At 37.7% G+C, this 26,881-nt stretch overlaps 1 protein-coding gene and 1 long non-coding RNA gene across 4 annotated transcripts in view; one reads left to right on the top strand and one right to left on the bottom strand.

Moving 5' to 3' along the window:
- Positions 1 to 1,331: 1,331 nt before the first annotated feature.
- The window catches only part of LOC142143975 (putative cation-transporting ATPase 13A4), an 83,032-nt gene continuing 57,482 nt past the window's right edge, over positions 1,332 to 26,881 (top strand). The window contains exons 1-8 of one of the 3 annotated variants that reach the window (XM_075202281.1): positions 1,332 to 1,596; positions 3,412 to 3,585; positions 11,236 to 11,385; positions 17,516 to 17,586; positions 18,483 to 18,563; positions 22,120 to 22,189; positions 22,775 to 22,909; positions 24,426 to 24,498. In XM_075202281.1, coding sequence (XP_075058382.1) covers positions 1,534 to 1,596; positions 3,412 to 3,585; positions 11,236 to 11,385; positions 17,516 to 17,586; positions 18,483 to 18,563; positions 22,120 to 22,189; positions 22,775 to 22,909; positions 24,426 to 24,498 — 817 coding nt within the window. In that variant the 5' untranslated portion in view covers positions 1,332 to 1,533. The remainder of the gene's footprint in view (positions 1,597 to 3,411; positions 3,586 to 11,235; positions 11,386 to 17,515; positions 17,587 to 18,482; positions 18,564 to 22,119; positions 22,190 to 22,774; positions 22,910 to 24,425; positions 24,499 to 26,881) is intronic. The other 2 variants (XM_075202279.1, XM_075202280.1) reach the window with 2 other exon arrangements.
- LOC142143977 (uncharacterized) overlaps positions 9,713 to 26,881 on the bottom strand; it is a 73,754-nt gene continuing 56,585 nt past the window's right edge. The window contains exons 2-3 of the long non-coding RNA XR_012689620.1: positions 11,733 to 11,902; positions 9,713 to 9,923 (exon numbers count right to left, since the gene is read on the bottom strand). This is a non-coding gene — a long non-coding RNA (uncharacterized LOC142143977). The remainder of the gene's footprint in view (positions 9,924 to 11,732; positions 11,903 to 26,881) is intronic.

Here is a 26,881-nt window from a genome sequence, read left to right on the forward strand (position 1 = left end):
GGATGGGTAATGCACTCAGCGCTCCATTCCGACATACATTCAGGTAGGTAGAACGGATAACTAGAATATATATATATATATATATATATATATGCATATATGTATATATATATACAAGTTAACCCGTGCATGATACTCATGCATTCTAGTCAAATCAAGCTACTTAAGGTGTTAAAAAGGTTCTTGTCATCCATTTGGGGCTAGGCCAGGCCTTCTCAGGGGAAGAGCGTTACTTCCCGATGTAAGCGCCCTTTTTTAACGTGGTTTTGTCCACATGTCACCACCTCATCATTCTTCTCCATCACCTCATCCTTCATTTTCATCGCCACATCTATCCAGATGTCTATCCAGACACAGGGATCTCTCTCAGCGGTCCTGAGTATCACACTCCTCTCGCTCTGTCACCCCCGGCAACCACCAACCACTCCCCACTGTCAACCCCGGCAACCACCAACCACTCCCAACTGTCACTTCTCCTTTAAGAAATATATATATATATTTTTTAAATCTTTATAAACACTTTTAACAATTAACAAATTAACATCTTAGTATACCAAATTTCAGCCCTTTCTGAGGTTTTTTCTCCACACACACTAAGAATTTAGTAGGTCAGTGTATAACTCCGCCCAGCAGGTGGCGCTGCAGCAAATTTCAGCCCTTTCTGAGGTTTTTTTTCCACACACACTAAGAATTTAGTAGGTCAGTGTATAACTTTACCCAGCAGGTGGCGCTGCAGCTTGGTTTGTTTTTTTTCACACACAGACACACGCCACTAGGCTTTTATATAGTAGATATATATGTATATATGTATATGTATATATATATATATATATATATGTATATATGTATATATATATATATATATATATATATTACACGTACCCACAATACAATATGCAATATAATATATGTAATAGTTGTTCCATATATTACAGAGAATATATCTGTGTAGCAGAACAGAATGCACTATACAGGCAGAGAGCAAGCTTCACTAAAGACACCAAGCAGTAGAGGGCGCTGTAGTAAACTGACTCCGGCGTTCCTACAGTTCTGGCTTTTACCTACTACCATTAATAACACATGCTCCCTCCCCATCACCCCTTCTTTTTACCTTTTTCTCCAACAGTGACTTCCAGCTATAAAGCAACAAGATGATTTCTAAAAGCCCGCCCTCACTGTGTATCATGTGACTGCTGCAGCCACACATGTCTGAAGGTACCTTAGCTGAATGGGATTGGCTACTAGCCAGTGGGTACCTGGCCACATTGCCTCCCCTCTGTAAACAATGACAACTGTATATCTGTGTACACATAATGCACCTCTCATAGTGCCAAATGCCTCAAATTAGGTATTATTCAAAGGATCGTTATGTAAATGTTAATTTGAAGTAACGCCTCATAGAATTCTTAATCATTCTGGTGTGTAATCAGAGGCTCTGTGAGAGTTTAAAATGCAAGGGAGTGTCTGTACTCTGATTCTTGAGAGAAGAGAAGACTGCTCTGAAGAGTGTCCTGCAACACTTGTCACAGAACTATGGGGATACTCGTGCAGGATGCCTCCACAGCATTGCTCAATGAAGGAGAGGAGAATGAGATGGTAATCCTTGCTCAGTCATTGTTAGTTTCAGTAGGCAAATGCTAATTACATGTGATCTCCGTTTTACACTGTATGGTTGAATTGTACTGCTGTATTTCTTTCCTTTGGTTTCAATCAAAACATGTTTATAACTAGTTAAAACAAAAACGTTTTAAGAATCAAGACATTTCTGATGCTCTTATACTGGAAAATTAGATTGCTGAAGTTTGGCTTAAAACTGTAAGTGCAGACAGGCTTGACTTTAAACTTTATTCAGCTTATTATGTATTTAATGTACAGGTTTTAAAGGATTGCACATGGAATTGGGGCAGAGATTTTGGCATTAGTGGGTTGGATAAAAATTGCATCAGGCAATAAGAAGATTTGGAAGGATCAAGGCATGTCCTTGATAAACTCTGATTAGTCACAAAAATGCACCTAGCTTCATCCTAGTTTGTAGAAAGTAGATTTCATTTTCAGGATGTGATTATTTAAAGGTATGGAAAGGTGACATATACAGGGGTGTTCGTTGCTTGATGGAATAGTGCACAGCCTTTTTCTTCCCACCAAGAAATTCTTGAAATCTTCCCCTCTGAGGTCCTGGAGATCGAATTTTGTTAGGAAAAGATAATTTAGTTTTTATTATAGAGCAATACTTATAATGTTCTTATAAACACACTTCCCTCATTCTAGTTTCTTGTTTTGCTTTAAATTTATTAATGGCTTTACAAAACACATGCAGTACAGTAGTTGTTGCAATATGTATGAGATTAATTCTTTTTCTAACATGTTCCATTCGTATACTTATAATTGCATGTATTTTGCACCTCCTGGTTGCACATCTACAGAAAAGCACATTTGTAGGAGCACTTTAACCAATGTAATAAAAAAACATTCAAACGACCAAAGGGAACCATGAACGATAAAATGAAACAAAAATGATTCCTTCATGATCACATTATTGCCATCTTCCCTAAATACAGGGACAGTCAATTTTTAAAGATCCTGTCCCGATAAATGTTTGTCCTCAGAAACATTCCTATTTTTGATGTTGACCAACAGCACTTTACAATTTGTCTTAATCTTTATGTAATGTGCATTGAATTCATTTATTGAAAGAGATTATTTAAGATAGAAAAATAAGATTATACCTAAGTTTTGTAAGCATATCATGATGTGCTTCATGGTTCAATGACCAGTACCACACATGATGTTCTTAGATACTCCTGCTTATTATTGACATATCAATAGTATGTATTGTAATATGCTGGCAAGTATGTTGATGCATAAAACCAATTTGTGCCAATCTAAGCAACTGAAGTATAATACAGCCAATTTGTAAAATACACAAATATATGTCTGGTCTGAAATGCAGATATTTTAAATGATTTGCCCAGAGAGTAGGGGAAAATGATACCAGGCACCCTAACTTTCTGTTCTAGGAACACTGTTTTACTTACTATTATCCTTTATTTACATCATTCTATCGTATTACACAGTGCATTAGTGAGAATATATAATCATTTAAATCAGTTCCTTCCCCACCGGAGCTTAAAGTCTAAATTATCTACCACACAAACACACACAACTAGCCACAGAGAATGAGGTGTGTATCACACACTAACCCCCATTACACAATTTTCTCAACTCCACTACATAATGTTTTTATTTATTTAGTTAATTTTAGCAATGTTACAGAGAAACTATGCAGTTAACCTAGCGTTTAATCAGTCCCCAACAAGTCAATGAAAATGTACAGTATGTACAGTATGTTTAAACAGGATTTTCAGTAGTGTTGACCAGCAAATGACTGACTGGATGGTTTTATTTTAACAGGAAATATTTGGTTACAGAACAGTTCAGTGGCAGAAAGCACTTTGCGTTGTAGGATACATATTTTCATTTGGATTGGTGTGGCTCTTGTTTTACTGGAAACCCGAATGGAATGTTTGGAGTTGCTGCAAGCCATGTACACTTGAAGAAGCTGATGTTGTACTGCTCAGAGCAACGGTAATGAAACCACACTCATTTGTAACCTGATGGTTTGATTGTTTTTTCTTTCACTGGTCAATCACTTTAGAAATACACACAAAATGTTAAATAACAAAATCGGCACTCCATGCATGACTTGTTTCACGGAAAAATCTATAAAATATAACTAAAGGTATTTAATTCTGAAACATTTGAAAAACCTCAAAATAGCTGTTTCACCATGGCCAGGAACATTCCCCACTCCCACATATAGGACATTTGTGGAATCCATCCTGGGATCCCTGTGTTACCCCTTGCTCTAGTTTCCTAGTTGTAAACACAGTGCAAGCCATTCAGAGCTGTGGAAGAGCTTCCATAGAGCTCTACTGAAGTGCAGTAGATGGAATGAGTCTTTTTTTTTTTTTTTTTCTCCATGATGGGTTACAAATGGAAAGCCCATTTAAGCAAAGAAAACACACAGCTTTAAGAAAAATATCAAGAACAATAGTGAAATATCCATATTTTTGTTTTCGTCCTTTTTTTACAACTAGGATAGATAAATAGTGGAAGGCCCTTAAACCCCACAATGGGCAATAATATGTGATTTATCTTTATCTGAGAATTGATAGCAATATTTTTGTTTGCAATAAGGGTATGCCAAACTCGAGCAGACACAGTAGCGTTCGATTAAACCCCTGAGCATCTCTCAGCTACTTGTTTTTTTCAGCCGTATCTTTTGCTCCAGCTACAGGACTAGTCTAAGTGCTGCTAACTAATGATGATGGTTGTGTATGCATCTATAACAGGTGTACGCAATCAGTAGCAACTATAAAAATGTGATTGATGTACAGTAGATATTCATAGCATCCTAATAAATGTATTTCATGGAAAACATTTTTTAATGTTTTGTCATTAATGCCTATATTATTAACAGGTGATGGTAATTGAATTTTTGTTTTCTATGCGTTCTTTTGAGAATTTATATTTATATTACTTTAACAATTCAAAATTCCCAACTTGCCTGTAGGAAAACCTTTACAGATCATTGTCATTGATGGGATTCATTGTGAGTTTGTATTAAAACTACTCCAATTAATTTGTGAATGCGCATTCTAAATAGGGATCAGATCTCCTTTTATGGGGCAGATTCAATTGACCGCGTTACTCTCGAGAGCAACGAGACCTGCAAACTAATACCGTTAATACAGTCATTTTAATCCGGATTTCTGCTTGCGGCTCCCTGAGCCACGAGCTAAAGTCTATACTAACAGTAATAATGTGCATCTATTACCATAGTAACTGTAATAGTGCGTGGGCCACGTTACTCTCGAGAGTAATGCGGTCAATTGAATCTTCCCCTATGAGTGTAAATGTTACATAGTGCATATTGAACCAGCCAGATTGTAATAGAAAAGTGCTTACTGGGGCTGTATGATTCAGTCACACAGGAATGGTGGGGGCCAAAGGTTGTTTGAGTATAAAAGGAGAATAAATGTATGTTTTGAGTGAAGAAATGGTTGAGGAATTTAATAATCTTGCTTCAAGTTTTACATGGGCATTTTAAAGAATGAGTACAGGCCCCAAAAAGCCCTGTGACCAGTAATGGGAGGAGGTAATCAGTGTGGATGAGAGGCACAGATCATGGACAGGGTGAAGGGAGAGTTGGAAGATTGTTTAAGACAAGAGGTGCAGGTTCTCAGTAGATTTATACATACATTGTTTGAAGTATTCTCTGTTGGATTCAGTAAAATACAGGCAACAAATGTAGGGACTGCCAGAGCAAAATAGCAGTAGTGGAAGTCTGATTTGGTGGAGACCAGTAAGAAAGTTGCATTACTCAATGATGGAGATTGACTGCAATCTTGTGTGAGATATTTGCATATTCTGGAAATGTTTCTTATATGTTTGTGACATGATTTGGATACTGACTGTGGGGGAAAAAAGGGACCTTCTTACATCTTTGTCAGTTAAAGTCCTGTCTCTTTTTATGTGTTACTGTGTTATTTATTACTGTGTTTGTTCCCAATGGAATATGCTGGTGTTGTATAAATACATTTTAATAACAATAATAGTGTTTATCATCATAATGTCATCAGAAATTTATATGTCAGGTAGGTAGCTTCTGTTGACTGATAGCAAGATTATTAGATAAGTGTTTAAAAGATAGAGGTGGTAAGAGGACATTCAAGAATGAAATGGAAAAGAAAACCATTCAGTGATGTGTGCCAACACAGATGATGAGAGCTTCATCTTGGGCAAGCTGTATAATATTTCACTTCAAAAGCAAACCACTGTGCCCAAAAGCCACTGTTTAGAAATCTGAGTGAATTTACTTTTTGTGGTGTGCAGACTGAATGTAGGTATAGGTTATTGGCCCCTGAAGAAATCCGAAGGGCAGAAGTAGTAAAGTAGTGGTTCTACAGCTGTTTCACACCTACACATTCTGAATTGTCAGTGCCTGCCGGCAACTTTACACACTGGAGAGTTGCACAACAGTTGATGAGCTACACCTTGTTCAGGCCTGATCAAGGAGGTACAGGGTGATTTTTTTTCTTTAGAAATGAAATACTGGTTATTACTTCAGAACTGTATACCATTCTCTCTACCACCTGCTCTCCAGTCATCCCTTTTGTTAATAAGTTCTGCTTCCCAGCCTACTTTCGTCTTGCCGCCTTGTCTTAATTTCTCTGTTGTTCTTCCTGTTCTAATCTATTAATTTCTCCTGTCTACTTTACTCTTTCCCCCTAAGGTTGCCACCTCTGCACACAATTTCTTCTCCCTAAGTGTTAACTCTTTCTTCTCTTCTGTTACCTCTCCCATTCCCTATACATTAACCTCTCTGTTGTGCTCAATGATCACACTCTTTCTTAACCCTTTATTCCCTGAACATGGGCCCAGAAATGGGTTTTGTGTTCCGTGGAAAAAGGAAAAAACAGTCCCCGCATTTTAAATTTACCTCCTCCTCCAATGCAACATGGTTTTGTTCACGTGCAAAGTTACTCTTTTTTTTAAGCTTTACTGTCCTTCATTACTCAGGCACTACAAGTCTAGTTCTTGCCCTCAATAATATTCAAATAAGCAGATATTTAAATTCAAAGATGAAAGTAGACCAAATTCCAGGGACCGGCAATTCATTAGGAATGGTGGAAAAGGGTAACTAGGCAAGGTCAGTGTAGTTACATTTCTTTCATGATTAGAGAAAAGCTAGGGCACACACCAAATCAATAAGATTATTAATAATAATCTTAATTTATTCCAGCACATTAACAAGGAAATATTTTAATTGAAACTTTAAATAGTGAATGCCACGCACAATGGAAGTCACCAAGAGCTTTTGAACATTACCAGTGTGCACCCAGGTAGTCAAAACAATTAAGAATGAAAGTGAAGTTTTGCATGACTGAACAAGGTAGATATCTCATCAGACAGGAGCTGTCATGTGTGAAGCTCAACAGGAGCTTGGCATCTCAGATAATGTGCCTGGAAACTGAGATCATAATGTAGTATCCATGCTGGACATTTGCTAATCCAATTGTAATTAAAATTATCCTAATCTCGATATAGGGGTAAATGTATGAACCTCCGGATTCTTCAACTCCGGCGAGTTCAGCGTCTTCAGCGATTAAATTTAAAGCGGCGCTGCCTTGTAAAGGGAGACTTCCCTTTACAAGGCAGCGCCGCTTTAAATTTAAGCGCTGAAGACGCTGAACTCGCCAGAGTTGAAGAATCCGGAGGTTCATACATTTACCCCATAGTGTTATAAATACTAAATATTCAATATAAATAGCTGCTACTCCATTTAAGCAATTATTGATCAATACACAGAATGCTTTTTTTGAAAATTGAAATCATATTGGTTTATTTTTGCAAGGTATACATACTTAAAAACAAGAATAATATAAAAGAAAATTAGAGTAATGTAAGAGAAAAAGAGTGGTTCAATTTTTGTTTGATCAGGTGTTGTCTAATTGTTGGTTACCACCTCAGTAATTACTTGATAGACCATTTATGTAGGTTCTTACTCTAAATAAATATATTGTTCTAACAAGCAACAGTCATTGTTTTCATTGTTTTGCAAGGAACGGGATGTTCAACTCCTTATATTATTCCCTTCTAAAACATAGTTGTATCGACTTTAATTAGGGGCAGAATTCTAGACATGTCCCCTAACAAAGCTTTATACGTGTATTGTTATTCACAAGAATGATTGTCTGTTAGGTGTTTATACAGCTTACTCCAACTGTGTTTGCTGTACCTTTGCCAGTAATTGTTGTCTTAAGTAACCTGCTTTACCAAATTATTTAGACAAGCAGCAGTCAGTGTCTTTATGATTCAATAGAAAGTCTTCTACCTAAATTCTATATGTTTATTCCTATTCACAGGCATATACATATAGAATAGCTGTTCAAAATTCACACAGAATGTTCTCATATTAGTTACACCTTTATCAGTAATTGTTCCCTTTAGAAAATGTTCCAGGTTTTTATCTGATTCAAGCTGACAGCAGTCTGTGTTTTTATTTTCCTACAGATAAAGAGGGTGCATTGCTTCTATCCTTCCCTTATCCATCAGAAATATACAAATTTCCTCTAAGGGCAAAATGTTTAACCAACAGCTCCAAATATACCATCTGTTGTAACATTATAGGTATAGTAGCAGTGGAAAAAAGGATTGTCTTTTAAAGATTCATATAAATGTCATGTTTTATTGCACTTCTGCCAGTAGCTGCTGTCTAAATCTTCTTAATTGTACTATTGCCCATTAAAATAGCTGGCATCTCCCTCTTAAAATTTAAGATTAATTTTCAGTTGATCTCAACTATTTCGAAAAAGTATTATTTGCCTCCCTGCTCCCCTCTCATCTCACCCCTCTTTCCCACTTGACATCCCTCTCTCTTCCTATTCATATAACATAGCACTCCAAGTTAATTAATCCCTATCATTAACATTGATACATGCTGCCAGATACAATGTTGCAAAACATATTCAGAATGAATGAATATATCTACATAGAAGGCAGATGCTGGTCTTTCAAGAATAAATTATTATTGACTGATATACTTTTATTATACTCATTGAAGTTGGCTATTTTAATGAGAAATAATGCAACAAAGAGGACTTGGATAGCAACTGCTGCCAGAAGTCTAATACACTACAGTGACATGTATGTGAATTTTATCAGGCAATCATTTTTTCTAATGGCACTATAATGTTATAACTGAGGGTTTTGCACTTAGAGGAAATTGATATAATTCTGATGGAAAAGGGAATGATATAAGAAATATATAGACTCTGTGGGGAAAAAACAGACTGCTAGGATAAATATCTGAATATGTGCACCAGGTAACAATTGCTGATGAAGGTGTAACTAATATGAGAAAAATCTATGAATTTTGAAGAGATGAATATTCTGAGAATGTATTTCTATTGACCTATAAAGACACAGACTTCTGCGCCTCTAAATAATTTGGTAATGAATCTTAGTTAAGAGAGCAATTACGGCAGAGGTACAGTAAACTGCATAAATGCATAACAGACAATCTTGTATTGTTATCAACAAGTATAAAGTTTGGCGCTAATGTCAAATTATCATATACAGTGCATACCAACACACACAAACAATAAATTCCAATAATGTGTGTGTGTGTATATATATATATATGTATATATATATATATATATATATATATATATATATATATATATATATATATATATATATTTATTTATTTTTTTCTTCCTTTTTCTCAAGTCTCACAAATGTTAAAAAAAACAAAACACAGCGCTTGTTTTGAACAATGTTCTTTAAATTCCAGTCTTTTGTGCTGTATAATTTTTCAATATAATGTGAAGCAGTTTAATTTGATATTAGAGCCATTTTTGTATTTCTATTTTTTAGCTTTATTATTGAGCTGTTTTACACTCATGTGGGTCAGAGTCCAGACACAGAAGGCTGCTTAACACTATTCTCTGCACTTATTCACCATCATTTTTTCAGTAACATTCATCTCATTCTGTAAGGAGCCACTTTGTCATGAGTGAGTTAAGAAATGCGCTGTGTTCACTAACACAAATAGTTGTAATAGTTAAGGAATAAGCGAGAGCATGAGATGCCAGACCTTTAGGAGAGATCTGGACTGGACTTAGAGATTGGGGTAATTTGGGGCCCTGGTAGAGCAACTTTTTGGGTCCCCCCTATAGATGAGGAAAAGGGTTGCATGCTGCATAGTAATTTGGGCATGGTCAACATGGGGCGTGGATGTGCCTCTTTAGTCATGACATATTATGTATTAAAACAGTGTTGCTCTCACCTACTTATTGTTGCAGCTTTCACATCCTGGTACTGGAATTTTGTATGGACTTTTTTAATTTTGGGACCTGTTTGGAAAAGGTATAGGTACATGAAATACAGAAAAACGAGCAGTTAGTGAACACAGTACAGAACACACATGCAGTATATAATACATACATTATAATAAAGCATTTTGTTTATCACACCCTCCCCAGCCACATCACACCACCCCCTTATTCACATCACGCTACCACCTCATCCACATCAAATCATGACACCCCCAGCCCACTATACTTACCTATGCTGTGCTTTTACTGCTAACCTACATCAGAGTGAAAACGTCCTGTAGAATGTGCAGGGAAGCTCTTAGTCTCGCAAGATCACCTAAATCTCTTGAGATTTGGAGCTCCACAGTTTGCCCTGCAGGCTGTCAGAGAGCGTGATGGCACAAATAAAAGTTGTTTTTCTTAAAAAGGAAAAAAATAAATGAACTGGCTGCTTCCCTTAATTTGTAAATATCTGGTCTTTCACATGCTGACCTGTCCTTCCTCAGTTAGCACCAGAGCTCAACCCCATTCAGTGAAGTTTATAGTTCCAGTTCATCTAACTAGTGAATGCTCTAAGGTCCCATTGTGTGGTCCTGAAGAGTGAAGATGTTTTTTTGACAACAGTGTTCTTTGTAAAGAGAGGAATGGTGCTGGAGGAGAAATTTATTAAGTGTTTAAAGACATAGAGTGTCATGGCCTCTCCTGGACTCTTTCAAGAGATAAAAAAGCTTGCCTTGCATGATTTTGAGTATAGCATGCAATTTCCTTGAAGCAGGGAGAGATTGCTTACTTGATTTAACATAGATCTCTTATCAGTATGAAGGACTTATGTGAGTCCCCTTTTCGCCATCATGGCCATAGAGCTGCATTGTCTTGGAAACACAGCATGTTGGTCTAATAGGGAATTCGAAAGAGAGTGCCCAAATGCTTAGAACGTCCTTCCATCCACACAAGCAGAGACGGATTAACATTCTGGTCTTTCTGGGCTATAGCCCAGAGGCCTCGGGCAGCTGTGGGGCCCTAACAAATATTTTTACTTAATGTCGGCGATCGGGATTGGTTCCCATTCATTCAAGTTAGGCAGGTGCAGCTAATAGCAAATCTGATGCTGTTAAGTGCCCTGCTGTTAGTGGGCACGGTACGTAGTGTTCTGCTTAGTGAAGAGGTCTCGTGAGACTGAGTATTCTAAAACTTTTCTTGGGGAATGAGAACCTGGCAAATGTGAAGGCAATGTTTTCTCTCTAGACTTGATATCATAATCTACCATACATAAATTAGTGGCAATATAGACATAGCCTTAATAGTTTACATTAACAAGGATTTTTATGTTTTTTTATTCCCCCCCTGGTAGGATGAATTTAAACGATATTCCAGAAAGACTGTTCGATGGACCCATCTTTCTGAGCTGAACTCTCTAAAGCAGATTGGGACTCCAGACCAGTCCTTCACTGAGGATTGCAACTGCATCATTAACAAAGCAATCATAACACCGGATATGAAAGTAATTACTTCTGCTTTATACAGAACACTTATTGTATTTTAGTATATGATAAACCGATACATATCTGTTTACCACAGATTTAAGAGCACAATGAACATCATCATCTTTATTTTAAACCAATACTAATTTTATGTCTGTTTTTATATATCTGTTACTATATACTTGATATGGGATATTCTTAAAATTTAGAATCTGATAAACCTATGTTGAGCATATATTGATTACAATTTTTGACATCTAGAATAAAATGAAGATCAAAAGAAGCAAACAAGGATTCTAAAAAATATTATTGCAGAAACCAATTAATATGTTTTAAAGGATGTATTAAGTGCTACAATTGTAGTTACCTTATGTTTCACATCATAGTATTATTGCAACGCTGGTTTCTCTTTTTCCATTATCTCATTACAACATGAACCTTTTCTGAGCAGTCTTTCTTCATATTTTAATCGCATTACACTTGTAACTTCCTCTGCAATAGTCTTTGTATAGCAACCAAAAAGATGGGTTTCATATTCTAAACGTTAAAAAAAAGACAGATTCTAATTAGTTGCTATTGGTAATTTCAGCTTTTTTATATAGCCAAATTTAGATCAGTTTTAATAGATGTCCCCCTATTTATTCTGTTAACAATAGTACAATAATTAAAGGCATATCTGTTATTTAAACATAATACTATTCACATTTTATTCAATTATCAGCAGCTATTTATATAGCGCTACTAACTTCGCAGCGCTGTGCAGAGAACTCACTCACATCAGTCCCTGCCACATTGGAGCTTACAGTCTAAATTCCTACACACACACACACACACACACACACATTAAGGTCAATTTAATAGCAGCCAATTAACCTACTAGTATATTTTTGGAGTGTGGGAGGAATCCAGAGCACCGGGCGAAAACCCACGCAAACACGGGGAGAACATGCAAACTCCACACAGATGAGGCCATGGTTGGGACCTCATGACCCCAGTGCTGTGAGGCAGAAGGGCTAACCACTAAGATACCTTGCTGCCCTATGGTTTACTCCCATGATCCCGTTTCTGCTTTATTTCTGGCTTGTTTTATACATGGACCTATTATGAATGAACATCATTTTATAACTGACGTTAATAAAAACCTTTAACACTAGTTTTATCTAGTATTCATTAAACAGCAATATTTATGTAGCACTATAAAATTAGAAGATATAAGAAGTGAACATATAATAAAAACTGAAACAAACAGTAAAGAGGCCTTCATTTCAGATTATGTCTACTCAAGGTCCATTTACAGAAATTAAATCACCAAATCGAAAGTTTTACAAACCTCCCTCAAAATATCACCAGATAGCACAAAATCACTGATTTCTAGTATAGAACAGGGGAATATATTAAAAATCACATCAGTAAATTAGTATGGAAATCACTAAAAATGTTTCACTGTTTTGAGATACTCCAAGATTCGTTTAAAACAAGTGAAATGAGCGAGTTTAAAAAAAAACTTTTTATACTTGCATGGATCATTTTCCATTTAGTTCAAAAAGTATTTTATTTCAATTGGGTTTACATTGAGATGAATGGGCCATTGAAATTGATGGTAAAATATCCTGGCATAAATTACATAAATGTATGGGACTGCTTGTCACCCCTAAATTAGAAAAAGTAGAGGAAGCGCTCATGCACAGTATATCTAATAGCTCAGGGAGAGCAGCTGTGATTGAGGAGATCTACCTCTATTTAGTCAGAAGATATACATGTAGCTAACCATAGCGCTCAATCTCTGCCATACTATACCTAAAAATGCATAGGAATGTGCAGAATATGTGATACCTTGTAGTAACCGTATCTACAGTTATACCTAAACACAGTACACCTTGAACAGATGATGCATATACATACAGTCCAGATATTTGTCTCTAACTCGTTGGAGACTTTTGTGGATAGTCTCTTACAATGGTGTATGGCATATGTGCTTCGTCCTATCTTGTGATCTTAAATGTAGACTCCAAACCCATATGTGAATAGATGGAAATATAGACTCTTGTATTGGTTAAACCCAGTCTCATAACACGCAAGAAATAAATATTACGCACTTACAATGAGGTTATATGTAGTCCAAATGTGAGCTCTATCTGCGGTGATTTCATCCGTAATTCGTCTTTTTATAGTTGGTGCCTCAGGTGGAATCCTAGACATACTCTGGTGAGCATTAATCTTTCTCCCAGCGTGAAGGTAGTGGTGAAGCCTGGACTTGTGTGTGTGTAAAAAGGAGGAGGGTTCCACATTAGGATAATAACTTTAATGAATAATGTAGTAACTTACATATAAAGTCTTAAAACGAAAGTTCATTAGTAGGATCTTTACTCCAAAGTGCAACTGATAGTCCTCAATGCGTTTCGTCGTAACCGACTTCATCAAGAGGGTAATGTAAATTTCTGGACTATATGTATATGTAACACCCCAGATGTTACAATTTCTCCATCTCAGTACCCCCAGTATAATGGACCAGGTCCCTAAGATCACACCGATATAAAACAAAAAAATAGTTAAAAATTAAATAGTCATTAGTTTAAAATAAATTATATTTGAATATCTCCAAAACTTTGTTTGCCACTTCAGTATATTTTTGATGCATTGTAGTCCAATGGGAAATACATTTATTTTCTTCTTTCTTCTTTGTTGATCAGCTATAGTACAATAGGGGGAGCTGATAAGAAAATAATCCATCTACACACTGGCGCTATATATAGACAGGTGTGTCAAAGTTTCTGGATCAACTAAAAAGTGAACATGTTACAGATAAGTTGTTATTAAGGGGAAAATATTTTTTCTATATACTGCAAACTACGTGCCAGGCAGGACATTACAGGCTGGGTCTTTTAAACCTGTAAATGGCTGATAATAGTGAACAAACATTGGCATTCATCTGAATTGCAGATGTAAATACCACATCAAACATCTACTGCTCTGTTAAATTACTGTAATTTTTAAATATCTATTTGAGTAATACTAGACAGCCTTTCATATTGTAATAAATTGTATTTTAGTTTGAGTGCCAATTTTATTGTATTTGCCTCACCTAGTGGAAAATACCTGGCCATCTATAAGAAACAATTATCTGGAGTCTGGTTTGTGAATGAGGAATCTCAGGCCAGAACACATGCTAGGACGTACAACCATTAGATACTGGTATTTTGATTATTAATAATTTATTATTAATTGCCCCCTTTTGATCATACCCTCTTTTACATAAAATTCCACCAAGTAGTGCTTTAATGAGTCCCATCCTGGAAAGCCTGTCAAAACCTAGCAGTAGCAGGTTGAGGAGCAGAGATCTTTCATCAAGGCAACCAAGCCTGGGTGGGTAATTTCAACTTGGGAGAGCTGCCCACACAGGAGGTGTGTGATGAGCACTGAAGCTAATTGGACAAGACGTGAAACACATGCTCTGATATGAGTGGTCATGGCCCTTCATTGCAGGAAGTGCAGGGGCGAACGCAGGATTTAGAAGGGGGGGTTTCCGCCCCCCCCCCGGAAAAAAAATAATTCAAAAGCAGCTCCATTTCGGCGCGTTTGAATTCTACAGCAGCCGCGGCACTGTCAAGCAGCATCCGTGGCAGTGCTGTATTATACTACAATACAGCACTGCCGCGGACGCTTCTTTGACAGCGCCGCGGCTGCTGTACAGTACCGTTGGTTCGGGGAGGGGTTTCTGGAGAACCAGAAACCCCCCCTGCGTGCACCACTGAAGTGCTCTGTTCCTTTTGTTGATGGCAACTTCAATCGGGTAATGGGAGGAGTCCTATTAGAAAAGTGTGCAACCCCTTTAATTAAACATAGAATATATAAGAAGATCATAGCATAATCCACTTTCAAATATGAAACCATTTCTTTAATATTCCTTAAGGTGACTGTGGAAAATGAATGTTTGGATGAATCATACTAGTTTTATAATATCATATTAAAACTTTTGATTTCATCACTACCATGCCCAGTTTGAGTGCATATCTGTGTGACCTGGTAGGTTTCCATTGTTAATGCCAGTGCAGTAATAACTTTAAAAGGTGTGTACTAATTCAGTGAACATTTATACTTGTTTTAATCAGACAAAATATTTAATTAGGGGTAGAACAGTTTGCACGTGAGAAATCCGCCAGTGTATGTGTCCTTGCCAAACTGGGAGACGGAGCTTTGAGTGAGTTGGAATGTAAATGCTTAGTTAATCTCAAACAAACTGAAGCCTCCAGAAACTGGCAGACACTCAGAATTTTATGTCTGAGATAATATATCCACTGTTAAATTCTACTAAGTGACTGTTCTCTGGGCAACAAATGGCTTAATAACATATTTTTGTTTCTGTGTGCTAAATTTTGCATATATGATCTAAGTCAATGTCAAAAAAAAAAAAAAAAAGTTGTACTTTGTCGTTGTTAAATTAGAAGCAAACTGAAATTCTCCCTATACTACAGCAAATAAGGAGATATATCGATCTTCTCTGCCCACATGCACCACTTTCCCTTTCCTCCATGTGGCTACTGCAAGGCAGGAGCATTGTCAGTCCCTAATATTAAAGCAGCCATTGACAATTGTAATTTTTTTGTACATTTTGAGACAGTGGAAGATGGTTATGTGAAAGATGAATTTGCCGTTGTAGAAATTATAAGACGGCTTTTGCCAACCATGAATGTCCTTTTTCCATTTATATTAACTGAACTTCCTTGCTGTTCTTGTTCTGGAAAAAGATTTCACTTTTTTGTGCTTCATAGGCACCTCTTTTGGTTATCCACCAGCCATATGCCTGGTTTCATTGAGTCGTTTTTACCGTTACTAAGGAGGTCACAGAAATCACCAAAGGGGGAATAGAGATGACAACATCAATGACAGTTGAACTCTCTGGGGTTGATGCAGAGTTGGCCGCAAAATGGGAGTACATTACTCTTCCCGTATGCAGAGCCGTATCCGCTTCCGTATCTTAGTAGAGGTAGTAGAAGCGTGTTTGAAAAATGAAAGTGTTTCCATCACGCTAAAAATAAAACAATAAATCTAGTCTAGATATAGCTTAAAATATACATGATTCACTCTCTCTGACTCATGGCTGATGCCATAGTGCTACAGTACAATCTATTGGATGGCGAGATCAAATAGGTGCACATGTTGCAACTGTCTTTCTAAAGCTGCTCACATATGGTAAGATTTTGGTTGATCAGTTTGGTCAATTTGAGGAAATTTACCAACCAATTTACTATATGGGCTCATAATTTCACATCAAAATGCTGTCCAATCAGACTTGATCTGGTATGGTAGAAAACCTAGTCAAACTTAGCCACACCATGGCTACAGGAGCAGGCCAGCATACTCTGCACTTTGATCTGGTTGTTCAGATTTCCAGGGGTTTTCATGCCGACTAAACAGATAACTTTGCAGGCATCATAAGTTTCTGTGCCTAATGTTTCAAACTCAATTTCAATTCCATAACACCATCGTACCTCTTACCACAAATGTATTCATGACTCCAATGCATATCCGTTCTGTGTTCTAACAAATAGAAAATGTGATTTATTTATTTATTTTTATTATATATGTCCTACATATTTTGTAGCACTTTTACAGACAATATTGTATCATTCACATCATTCCTTTGCCCAATATGTCTTTTGGAGTGTGGCAGAAAACTGGAGCATCTGGGGGATACACATTCAAGCTCAGGGTGAACATACAAACTCCACACAGATAGGGCCCTGGTTGGAATCAAACACACAACCCTAGTGATGTGAGATAGCAATGCTAACCATGGTGCCACAGTGCTTCCCATGAAATAATGTGAAATTTATCCACTATGATCATTGACAGAAGCAGCAAAAACTGCAAATTAAAACAATTTATAAAAATCAGATATATAATAATCCTATGGGCAGAAATACTTTCATGATATATATGATCATAGAAATTTATGATGTGCAACTTAGTCCTATGTAAACTGTAATGCCCCCATGTGCTTAAACAGTAGCAGCAAGTAAAATATTGCTAAGAGATGACTAACTGGGACTTCTTTTATTACAATGTTACAGTACATTGGAAAAATGATGAGTATGTTAATGGTTTTTCTTTCAGGCTGTTTTCTCACATTGTGTCCTTTTGGGTTAACAGGTTAGATGTATTTGGGTGCAGAAAATCAAGTATGTCTGGTTACACTCTGAGAAACTCTTCCAAAAGGCTGGGTATGTTGAAACAAATCAAAACAATGTTGAGTTATTTGCAAAGAAAAGAACACTTTGTTTTTTTTTTTTAGTTTGTTTCATAATTTCAACTTTTGGGGATAAATGTATCAAATAGCGATTTTTGCAAAATCCCCTATATCCGGCAACTTTGCGTGGTAAAGTTAAAGCAGCAATAGCTTTAAAGGCTAAACTAGCCTTTAAAACTATTGCCGCTTTAAATTTACCATGCAAAGTCGCCTGATATCGGCGATTTGCAAAAACCGCTATTTGATACATTTACCCCTTGGACTGCTTTTATTGTATCATACACTTCGCAAACATTGAGAAGTCTCTAAACTCAATGTCATTGTGCTTGTTGTCCTGTTGCAATATTACTGCTGCTTCTTCATTGTTGTCAATATGATTGCCTTTTTCTTTATATTGTCAGCAGATAATGATAGCATCCAAGACCAATAATCAAATCAGACTCCAAATCACACTTGGGTTGGGTGCCCATTAAACTTTGATCAACGCAAGTTCAATTGACAGTGACATTGCATCTGAAACATGAATGTGTTTGGCATGTGGTGCTTAACAGACATTTGTTCTTGCATTCTTTGGGGTGGGTTGGAGGGGGGGCAATGGAGGGCACACAAAGTAGAGCAGACAGCATCCCAAAAAAACCCCAAACTGTCCTCCAGTCTCCTGAGCACAATTACGAGCATGAGTGCATATGGTGGCATTAGAAACCCACTTTCCATGTCACTCCCTTCATACTAGTGTTAAAATAGCATTTATTTTAACTCTTTATGAGTTGTGCTCCTGTATATAACATATGTTTTAGTGCTAAACATACTAAAATGCTATATAGTATGTGCTACTACTACAAAAGATTTCTCCTGTTTCACTCATTTTAGGACTCTGGAGGATCTCTATTCTTGTTCCCAACTACACTCGAGGTTTGGTCCAGGCCTTACTAAGGAGGAGCAAAAATTAAGGTATTGGTTGGTTTCATTCTAACATATTATCAGGAAAGGTTTTGATATTGTATGTGCTTCAAAATATTCAGACACCTGTTCAGGTTTTGTTGAAATGTTGGCATAGTAAAATTCTACAGCATTGACTGAAAGTTTTAACCTGTACAGAGCATTTACATTAGTCACATTGCTTCAACTGGTAGAGATGCAGCTCATGATTTCTCTAATGCGAATGCTGGACACACATCCTGCAATATTTAAGGTGATACCAGACAAATCCCCCAATATCACCGCAAATGGCCCCAAAACTTATTTAAATCTATGGTCTCGTTGTCGGGCATGTTCATATATGTGGTTGGAAGATGGCCACTGTGGACCAGTGTTTGTGATCATCCTTCAAATGCAGGCTTCAGTGATGCCATATTAGATTCTGTCTTTGCTCTAGGGTGTGAGGCCAACTTAAAGCAGATGAATACCCACACCTTAATCACTATGTCAGGCGCCATTGCTGCTCACCTTCTCCTTCACGTGGAAGGTCGCCCTCATGCTTTCTGACTGCCGCGTCTTATTGCTTCCTGGTCCGGCCTGCGGCGCACCCCTCGCCAGGCAACGAGGCGTGCTTCTTCCCGACGCGATCAGTGACAGACTGCCTAATTCGAGTCTCTATAGAAGCTGACTGCTGCCAGATTATTGGGCCTCATGTCCTGGTCCAGCAGTTGTACCATATCCTGCTTGACTCTTGGTTGGACATCTGCCCGTTGTCATTGACCATTCTCTTTGGAATCTGATTTGGCTCTCCTGTTTATCTAGTTTTGACCTTGGCAATTCCTGACCACCCCTTTGGCATACAATTTGGGCTTGTTCATTATCTTGGCTCTGACCCTGCTATTCCAGACCACCCTTGGGATTCTGATTCTGCCCCTGACCCAACCACCATTTTCTGACTCTGCTTGCTTGATCATTCTCTTCACCTACTACCTCACCAGTGAGTGACATTGAGGACCTGCCCGTCCCAAGTCCATAACTCCTTGCGGGGATCCCTGATGAATACTGGGGGTGTATTGGACTCTACCTACCACTAGTTGACACTACTGAGCAAAGAGGTGCATTTACCATAAAGTATCCCTGTGGCACAATATTTATCACCATTGCCTGGGAGGCTCAGCAGCAACAGAGCTTTGCTTTGAATATACATGAAACCTAGAATTTGACAGCAGATAAGAACCACTTATCCCATTTTGTCTGCCCATTTTTAACACGTTGCTGGTGAAATAAAATGCAGATTTTCTTTTTCCACCAAATATTTCACTATAGCCAGTCAATATATGAGAGAGAACCATTTAAATTAGTGAGGAGATGGACCAAACGTGATTGAAGTTGGTGCTTTGCAGTGATGTTTTTCTTGTGTACTGTGCAAACCCACCATAGTGATGGCGCACGTCAGATTCACACAAAGACCATGCCTGGGTGTGCACACAAATACACACTGACTCATGCAAGTAGGCACATTCGTACATATATAGTTTTGCTGCACAGTGTAAGTCTTTACATTGTAAACTTATTGAATGACACTTGTTCAGAGGAAAGGATGATAAACAAGAGTGTATCAATCTGGATCCTGTTTTGTTTAACATATTATTTAGTAATATTACTTGTGGTATACTGGGAAGGGTGTGTTTTTTTCAGATGACAAAAATAGTTGTAACAGAAGGGATAAGTCAAAAGTATAGTGATTTAGAAAAAAATAGAGGAGCAGGCTGAATGCTGGGATCTTCAATTAATGAATCATAAGATAACATTATGCATGTAGGTCATAAGAAATCAGATGCTTAATTTCTAATGAATGAAGATCTGCTGATAATAATTATAGGCAAAGGAACCTCAGATTGTAGCATATTTCTATTAGCGACCCCCAAAGCATGGTGGATGTGCAGTATACAATGTATGGTTAGGAGCCATATTCATGGATTTAAGCAGTGCCACCTTAGTAATGGAACGGACAGTTAGAATAGAGTTACAATTTTTCTAGCATCTTTAGCAAGGTATTTGTGCGGTTCTAATGAGATTTCGAACAACTTCAACTTCAACAACTTCAACTAGTGCCTGCTCCTTTAGGCTTTTGAACCAGATGCTGTGCCACATCTCTCCTATGTTTTTTTTTTGGTTGGTGGAAAAGACTGACACAGAAAGGAGAGACAACACATACTGAGCCCAGCTGTAATGGGTTCTCAGCAGCCTCCAGGCCCATGTAAGGCTTACTAAAGCACTGGACATTGCTGGAGTATTTTGTGGCCTGCCGATTCCTGTGTTCAGCCCTGTTTTGTATGCTTTCTTCTGAACTCTGTATCCTTTTCTTATTCACAATCGGTTGCAGTCTTAGTCGTAGCTTCAGTGCCTGCCCCAGTTCTTATTTTGGTCTTAGCCTGCAGCCTAGTGCTTTCTGTCCTTGTATTTGTCTGTGTCCTCTGAATACTGGTTTCCCTATTTCATGGTTTATCCTGTGTCTACCATGATGTAATTTTGTTACTACCATCTCTTGTTTCTCTGTCCTGGCTGTTACCCTTAGTTTCGTTTCTGTGGTTAGGACTTTCCTTGTGGTATTCCAAGTCCTGTGAGCGTCCAAATACCCAAGAGCAGTACTGCGGGCAAAGGTGTCTGCTATAGGCCAAATTGCTGTTCATGAGTATCAACAGTTTTCAAGTAGTGGTTTGGGTAACAGGTCCTTGCAAGTTGATGGCATGAACGTTTCCTATTATTACTTAGTCTACAATTGTTATGACCTAATGTTAACATAATTTATCCTAATCCTGCTCAGTCTTTCGGTGAAAAGAAAGCAATTTAAAGCTTAGCATGTCAGCAATGATGCGTGCCTGCAGCACAAATGACACTTTGTGGCATCATGCACCTACATTACAGAAATGTTCCCATTTTATAGGAGCTCGCTGATTAACGCATCAAGAAGGTGACATATGTGGAATATATTGCATCTTCTCATGAGTTGGCTGAAATTGGGAGGATCTTTGAGTCCCTCGTCACATGCAGACTACAGACACTTCTGCGCCTCATGTGTCCATATTAGAAGTTGAGACTTTCTTTTGTGGGATAAGAGAGAACACATTTATGGCACATTTTTGGGATTGTGGAGGAGTCCACAGAGCCCTGATTTTACACATCCTCGCTGTTGGCAGAGATTGAGCTTTGGATTGTACTTTCACTTGGCTGCTTTTTACACCTTCAGGTGTGATAGCGACACGTCATAAAGTCCCAAAGTGTCCTCAATCTCATGATTTATTCAGAACATACGTATATGAGGTGTGTTTTAGAAGAAAATTAAAAGTTACAATTTATGAATGTGGTTGTCCTAAAGTAGTAGTTACACCATTGACTTTATGGTTGAATTTCCCAAAATAGGGTGTGCACATATGTATGTGCTAGGTAGACAAATCGGCACATTTGCATATAATACAATTAGCTTAGGGGGACACATTTTCTCTCATTCGTTCATGTCCCTCTGCTTTTCTAATTGTAATAGAGCTGTTTCCTTTATTTTATACTGTATCTAAACTTTGCTTTCCAGAAGGACCATTTGTGGACCAAATGCCATTGAAGTTGAAATTGTTCCGATATGGAAACTGCTCTTCAAAGAGGTTACTTTACATGCTTTTCTAGATAATATTTTAAAACCATTTTTATTGCAATTACAACACTACATACACAAAGTGACATATATGTATGCATAACAATAATTTCCATAGAGATTAAAATGGTGATAAATTGGCAAAAGTCTACCAGACAAATATGAGAAAGAAGATAGGATATAGAGAATACCTGAATTAGGTCAATGTGGAATAATTACCCCCAGTGTAGGAATTCTTGGAACCACAGCAGAGTAACAGAAATATTTTTAATTTGTTTATTTCATACAAGGTTACTCACCATTATCTACTTTAGTGCACAAATATTGTTCGTTTATTTATTTCACCAGTGGGCATCCCCATTCTTTATCGATTCCATTCGGATATATAGCATTCTTTTCAACTGTATAAATATATTCCACATATTTTCTGTTATTGATCTGTGTTGGATAATTAAGCTCAGTTTTAATACACACTCAATTTTTTGATCCTTTTAAAACAATAGAAACATTTTGTTCTTGTGAATTGCAAAGTATATTGTCATTTTTTACAATGTGTTATAATAATTTTTTCTTTGTATATTTTTGTTTTTACTAGGTTTTAAATCCTTTCTATCTGTTTCAAGCCGCCAGTCTTGGTCTGTGGTTGGCAGAAGGATACATAGAATATTCCATAGTTATTATAGCGATTACCATACTTTCCATCATTCTGACTGTTTATGACCTCAGACAGGTGCTGTATATTTCACTTATATGATAATAATAATCATTACTACCAACCACTAATAACATTAATAATAATAACAACAACAATGGTAACAATAGTAAAATAATATTCCAGTGCTTCAAACTCACAAAATAAAAAGTTTATTTCAGTTGTATGAGATCAGAATGCCTGGTATTTGGGTTTTTCACCATAATTTAGAGAGCCAAAAATATATTATAACACACTTTAAAATCCACTGTGTACTTCCTCTCCATTTCTTTTCATTGACATGTTTAGCAGTGGTCCTCAAAGTGTGATTTTGAATTTCCAGCAAATTTCTTGGCCAATTTTAAATTCGTCGATTTATTAACCAGCAATTTGATGTAAAATTGCCAGAGATGTGTTTTCTTTCAAAATTGCTACAGATTGCGGTCCCGATTCCCCCCCCCCCACTCTAGCAAACAATTCGCCAAATGTATGAAGCTGTGATTTTGTAAACTTTCCCGAATTTGAATTATAGGCGAGATTGGCAATCACATCACTGTTACACTGCAGGGCAATGTTTAATATACATAAATATGAGGCACAATGGAAGTTTCAATAAACCTTCTTTTTTTGTTGTAGCGGGGCAAAAAATGATTACGAAATTTCTTACGGGGACAATTTATTTTAAGAATAAATTAGTGGCCCAAATGTAATTATAGATTAAATGTGGGCTTTATTGTTTTGTTTCTTTTTATTACAGTGGCTTACTGTTTTATCAGAAGTGGGGCAATATTTATATTTTATGATATGGCAACCCTTTAAATTTCCAGATGGGGACACCAGTAAAAGTACATACTTGTGGCACTACAAGTGTCAGCATGCACATGAGCACTTGTAGTGCTGCAAGTCTGTACTTTTATTGGTGTCCCCAGCAAAAAAGATTTATTGAAACTTCCATTGTGCCTCCTGTTATATTAACATTGCCCTGCAGTGTAACAGTGATGTGTTTGCCAATCTCGCCTTTAGAAAGCAGCGTGTTGTATCTCGCTATTTTTAATTCAAACTCGGGCGAGTTTGACCACAAAATGGAAGAGATAGGTGTTTTAAAATAGACACAAATCACCAGAGATTGGATTTAGGAAAGTCAAAATCGCTGGTTAATACATATGGAAGTTTTGCACTTCAAATCACCGGTTATCTCTCGCGATTTGCGGAGATTTTAAATTGCTGAAAAAAATTTACATTTACCCCATGATTTATATTCTCGCCAAACTGGGGAAGTTATTTGCTTTTTACGTTCTGTTTATTTGTTTTTATTTATTTTTTTCAATCTTTCTGGGTACTGGGATTACAGATAAATGATTCCATGTCTGCATTAAGAAAGTACAATGGAGGGATGAATTCTACAATTGAATATTGCTGCCTAAGGCAGGTTTAGGTGCATTAAACCTGTCAAACCTGTTTTTTCTCTTAATAACCTTATTAGTTATGTTTACCTATGGATTTATCTGCGACTGCAGTTTGGAATTAACCTTCTATCTACTTGTATCATGTACAGCAATCTGTGAAACTACATAGACTGGTGGAGTCCAATAACAGCGCAGTGGTGACTGTGCACACCAGCAATGGGGGTAAGTCACAGTCTGTCAGTGCATTCATTGTATGGATAAAGGGTATTTTGCATTTTATTTTCTTTAGATATTAAAACAATGGAAGTCAAAGTGTGTTTGAAGAGTGGGTAGTGAATGAATAAAACAGATATACAACACTTAATCCTAATATGGTTTTATACAAATAGAACACTCTTATTTACTTTTCATGCCTATTTCAAAACATTAACAGAGTAAATATCCATGATTGTGTCATATTCAGGAGAATAAACAATCTGCTGCCTAGGTAAAATTCAGTATAACACTGCAGTAGACACGAATGGAAGAGAGAAAAGAAAGCAGAGATATCTAGCCAGTCCTCTGTCGGTATAGTTAAATTTCATTTTAACTTGCTGCAGTGAATAGTAACAATATTATTACTGTCTGCTAGTAAAGAATGACACGGTAACCAGAAAAAAGCTCACATGAAAAAAACCCACAGGAAAATTGCTCAGGGATAAAACCCCACTGACATAAATGCCCACAAGAAAAGTGCTCACATGAAAAATTGCTCACGCAGAAAAATGCCCACACGGAAAAATACCCACAAATAGTAATAAGTATATTAATGTATTGCTATACAAACTTGGCGTGTGTATGAAGAGGGCTTAAATGCAGGTCCGCTCGGCAGTGACAGTGTGCTGCCCGGCTGCTCTTGATCCGCCCTTGTTGTAAGCTAGTCCTCTGATAACTCCATGTCTGAATGATCTGTGAACCCTATATCCTCACACAGGAGCTAGAAAAACAGTTATAATTTATTTAGGGTTTGAATATCTTTGCTTTTTGCACTTCAATGAAGTGGTGACTTGGAGATGCACACAAAATCGCTATATAAAGTGTCATTCAATTATAAAAGCATAATGGGGCTTTCCCACAACTTCAGAGCTTGGTCATGGGAAAGCCCCATGTTATAAATGGATATAAACATATTATATAATATTTTTTGTTACTCCACACCCACTGCCTAGTGCTTTCAGTAAAATCGGGGGTCCCCGTGGTTTTGCGACACATTGGATATAGTAGTGGGTATGGTAGTTCAGGCACTAAAACTTCTATGGTTTTTACTCCCCTGCTCTACTATGCCCCTCCTCTCCTGGAGAACTCAGTTTTTTTAGTGTCTTAGGAGTCAGGTCTTTGGGGTATAGGCTCCTGCCTTTACCCAGTTTAGTTAGATATTTGACACGTTTTTATTTTATTTTTATTTTTATCTTTACTTAAGGCGCCAGCGGGGATCGATCCCAAGACCCAGAGGGGGTGAATAGTCCTGGACTTCCTTCACTCTGATCCCCGTGCAAGGTGAGAAGTGGCTGATGCCCTATATCTTCCTTGCGCTTTTCTTGACGGCACTTCCATCCCCTAGTCACGAGCAGTTAGGTGCTGAATTAGAGTGATGCAGCCATTAGGGCTTTAGGTGCCCACAGAGGTAAATCACACTGGGGCACAGTAGAAATAAGTTGCGCGGGGGAGATACAGGGATCTATCTCTCCCCACTGATGGACTTGCTGGCAAGCCTCCTCTCTAGCCTCAGATCATTCCTCGGATGAGGAAGGGGATTTAGAGTTGGAGGCCCTGGAGGATGACTCATTGAGTATGGCCTCAGCCTCGGCCAATAATGTGGACAGCCTTATCCTAGATATTAGACATACCTTGGGGTTTCCAGAGCCTGAGTATTCGGCTCCTTCAGGTTTTTCCATTTTTTTAAAGTCTCAGTTGACATCCTTTCCTTCCTCCCCACAGATTGTGGAAATGGTAATGGACGCCTGGGTAAGACCAGGTAAACAGTTCGTAATGCCAGCTAGATTCAAGAGTCTTTATCCTCTTCCAGTGGAAGACTCGATTAAATGGGAGGCGTCTCCTAGGGTGGACACACTGATTGCCCGTTTATCCTGATCCTCAGCCCTCCCTACACAAGAGCGGGTGTCTCTGAGAGATCCTACAGATAAAAAGTGTGACTATGCTCTCTGTTTTGCGTATACAGCTTCGGGTAGCATGTTCCGACCCATGATGTCCATTGCTTGGGCAAATAAAGCAGTACAGATGTGGGCGGAGCAGTTAATTGAGGCCATCCAAAATAACACTCTGCGTGCAGATCTCCTCTCCCTAGCTCAGCATATATTTAGGAGAACTCGGATTATGTGCGTCAGGCCTCCATGGATGCAATAGCTGTGAATGCCAGAATTGGCGGATTAATTATTGCATCACGGCGTTCCTTATGGTTACATTCGTGGACCACGGACGCTGAGTCCAAAAGGTCATTAGAAGTTTTGCCTTTTGATGGAGTCGCTCTGTTCAGTACAGAGTTGAAGTAGGGTATTGAAGCAGCCACGGGGGAAAAGGTATTGTTCTCCCCATGGGTTCCCGTAGA

This window comes from Mixophyes fleayi, chromosome 3, assembly GCF_038048845.1.
Source record: "Mixophyes fleayi isolate aMixFle1 chromosome 3, aMixFle1.hap1, whole genome shotgun sequence".
Taxonomy (NCBI): domain Eukaryota; kingdom Metazoa; phylum Chordata; class Amphibia; order Anura; family Limnodynastidae; genus Mixophyes; species Mixophyes fleayi.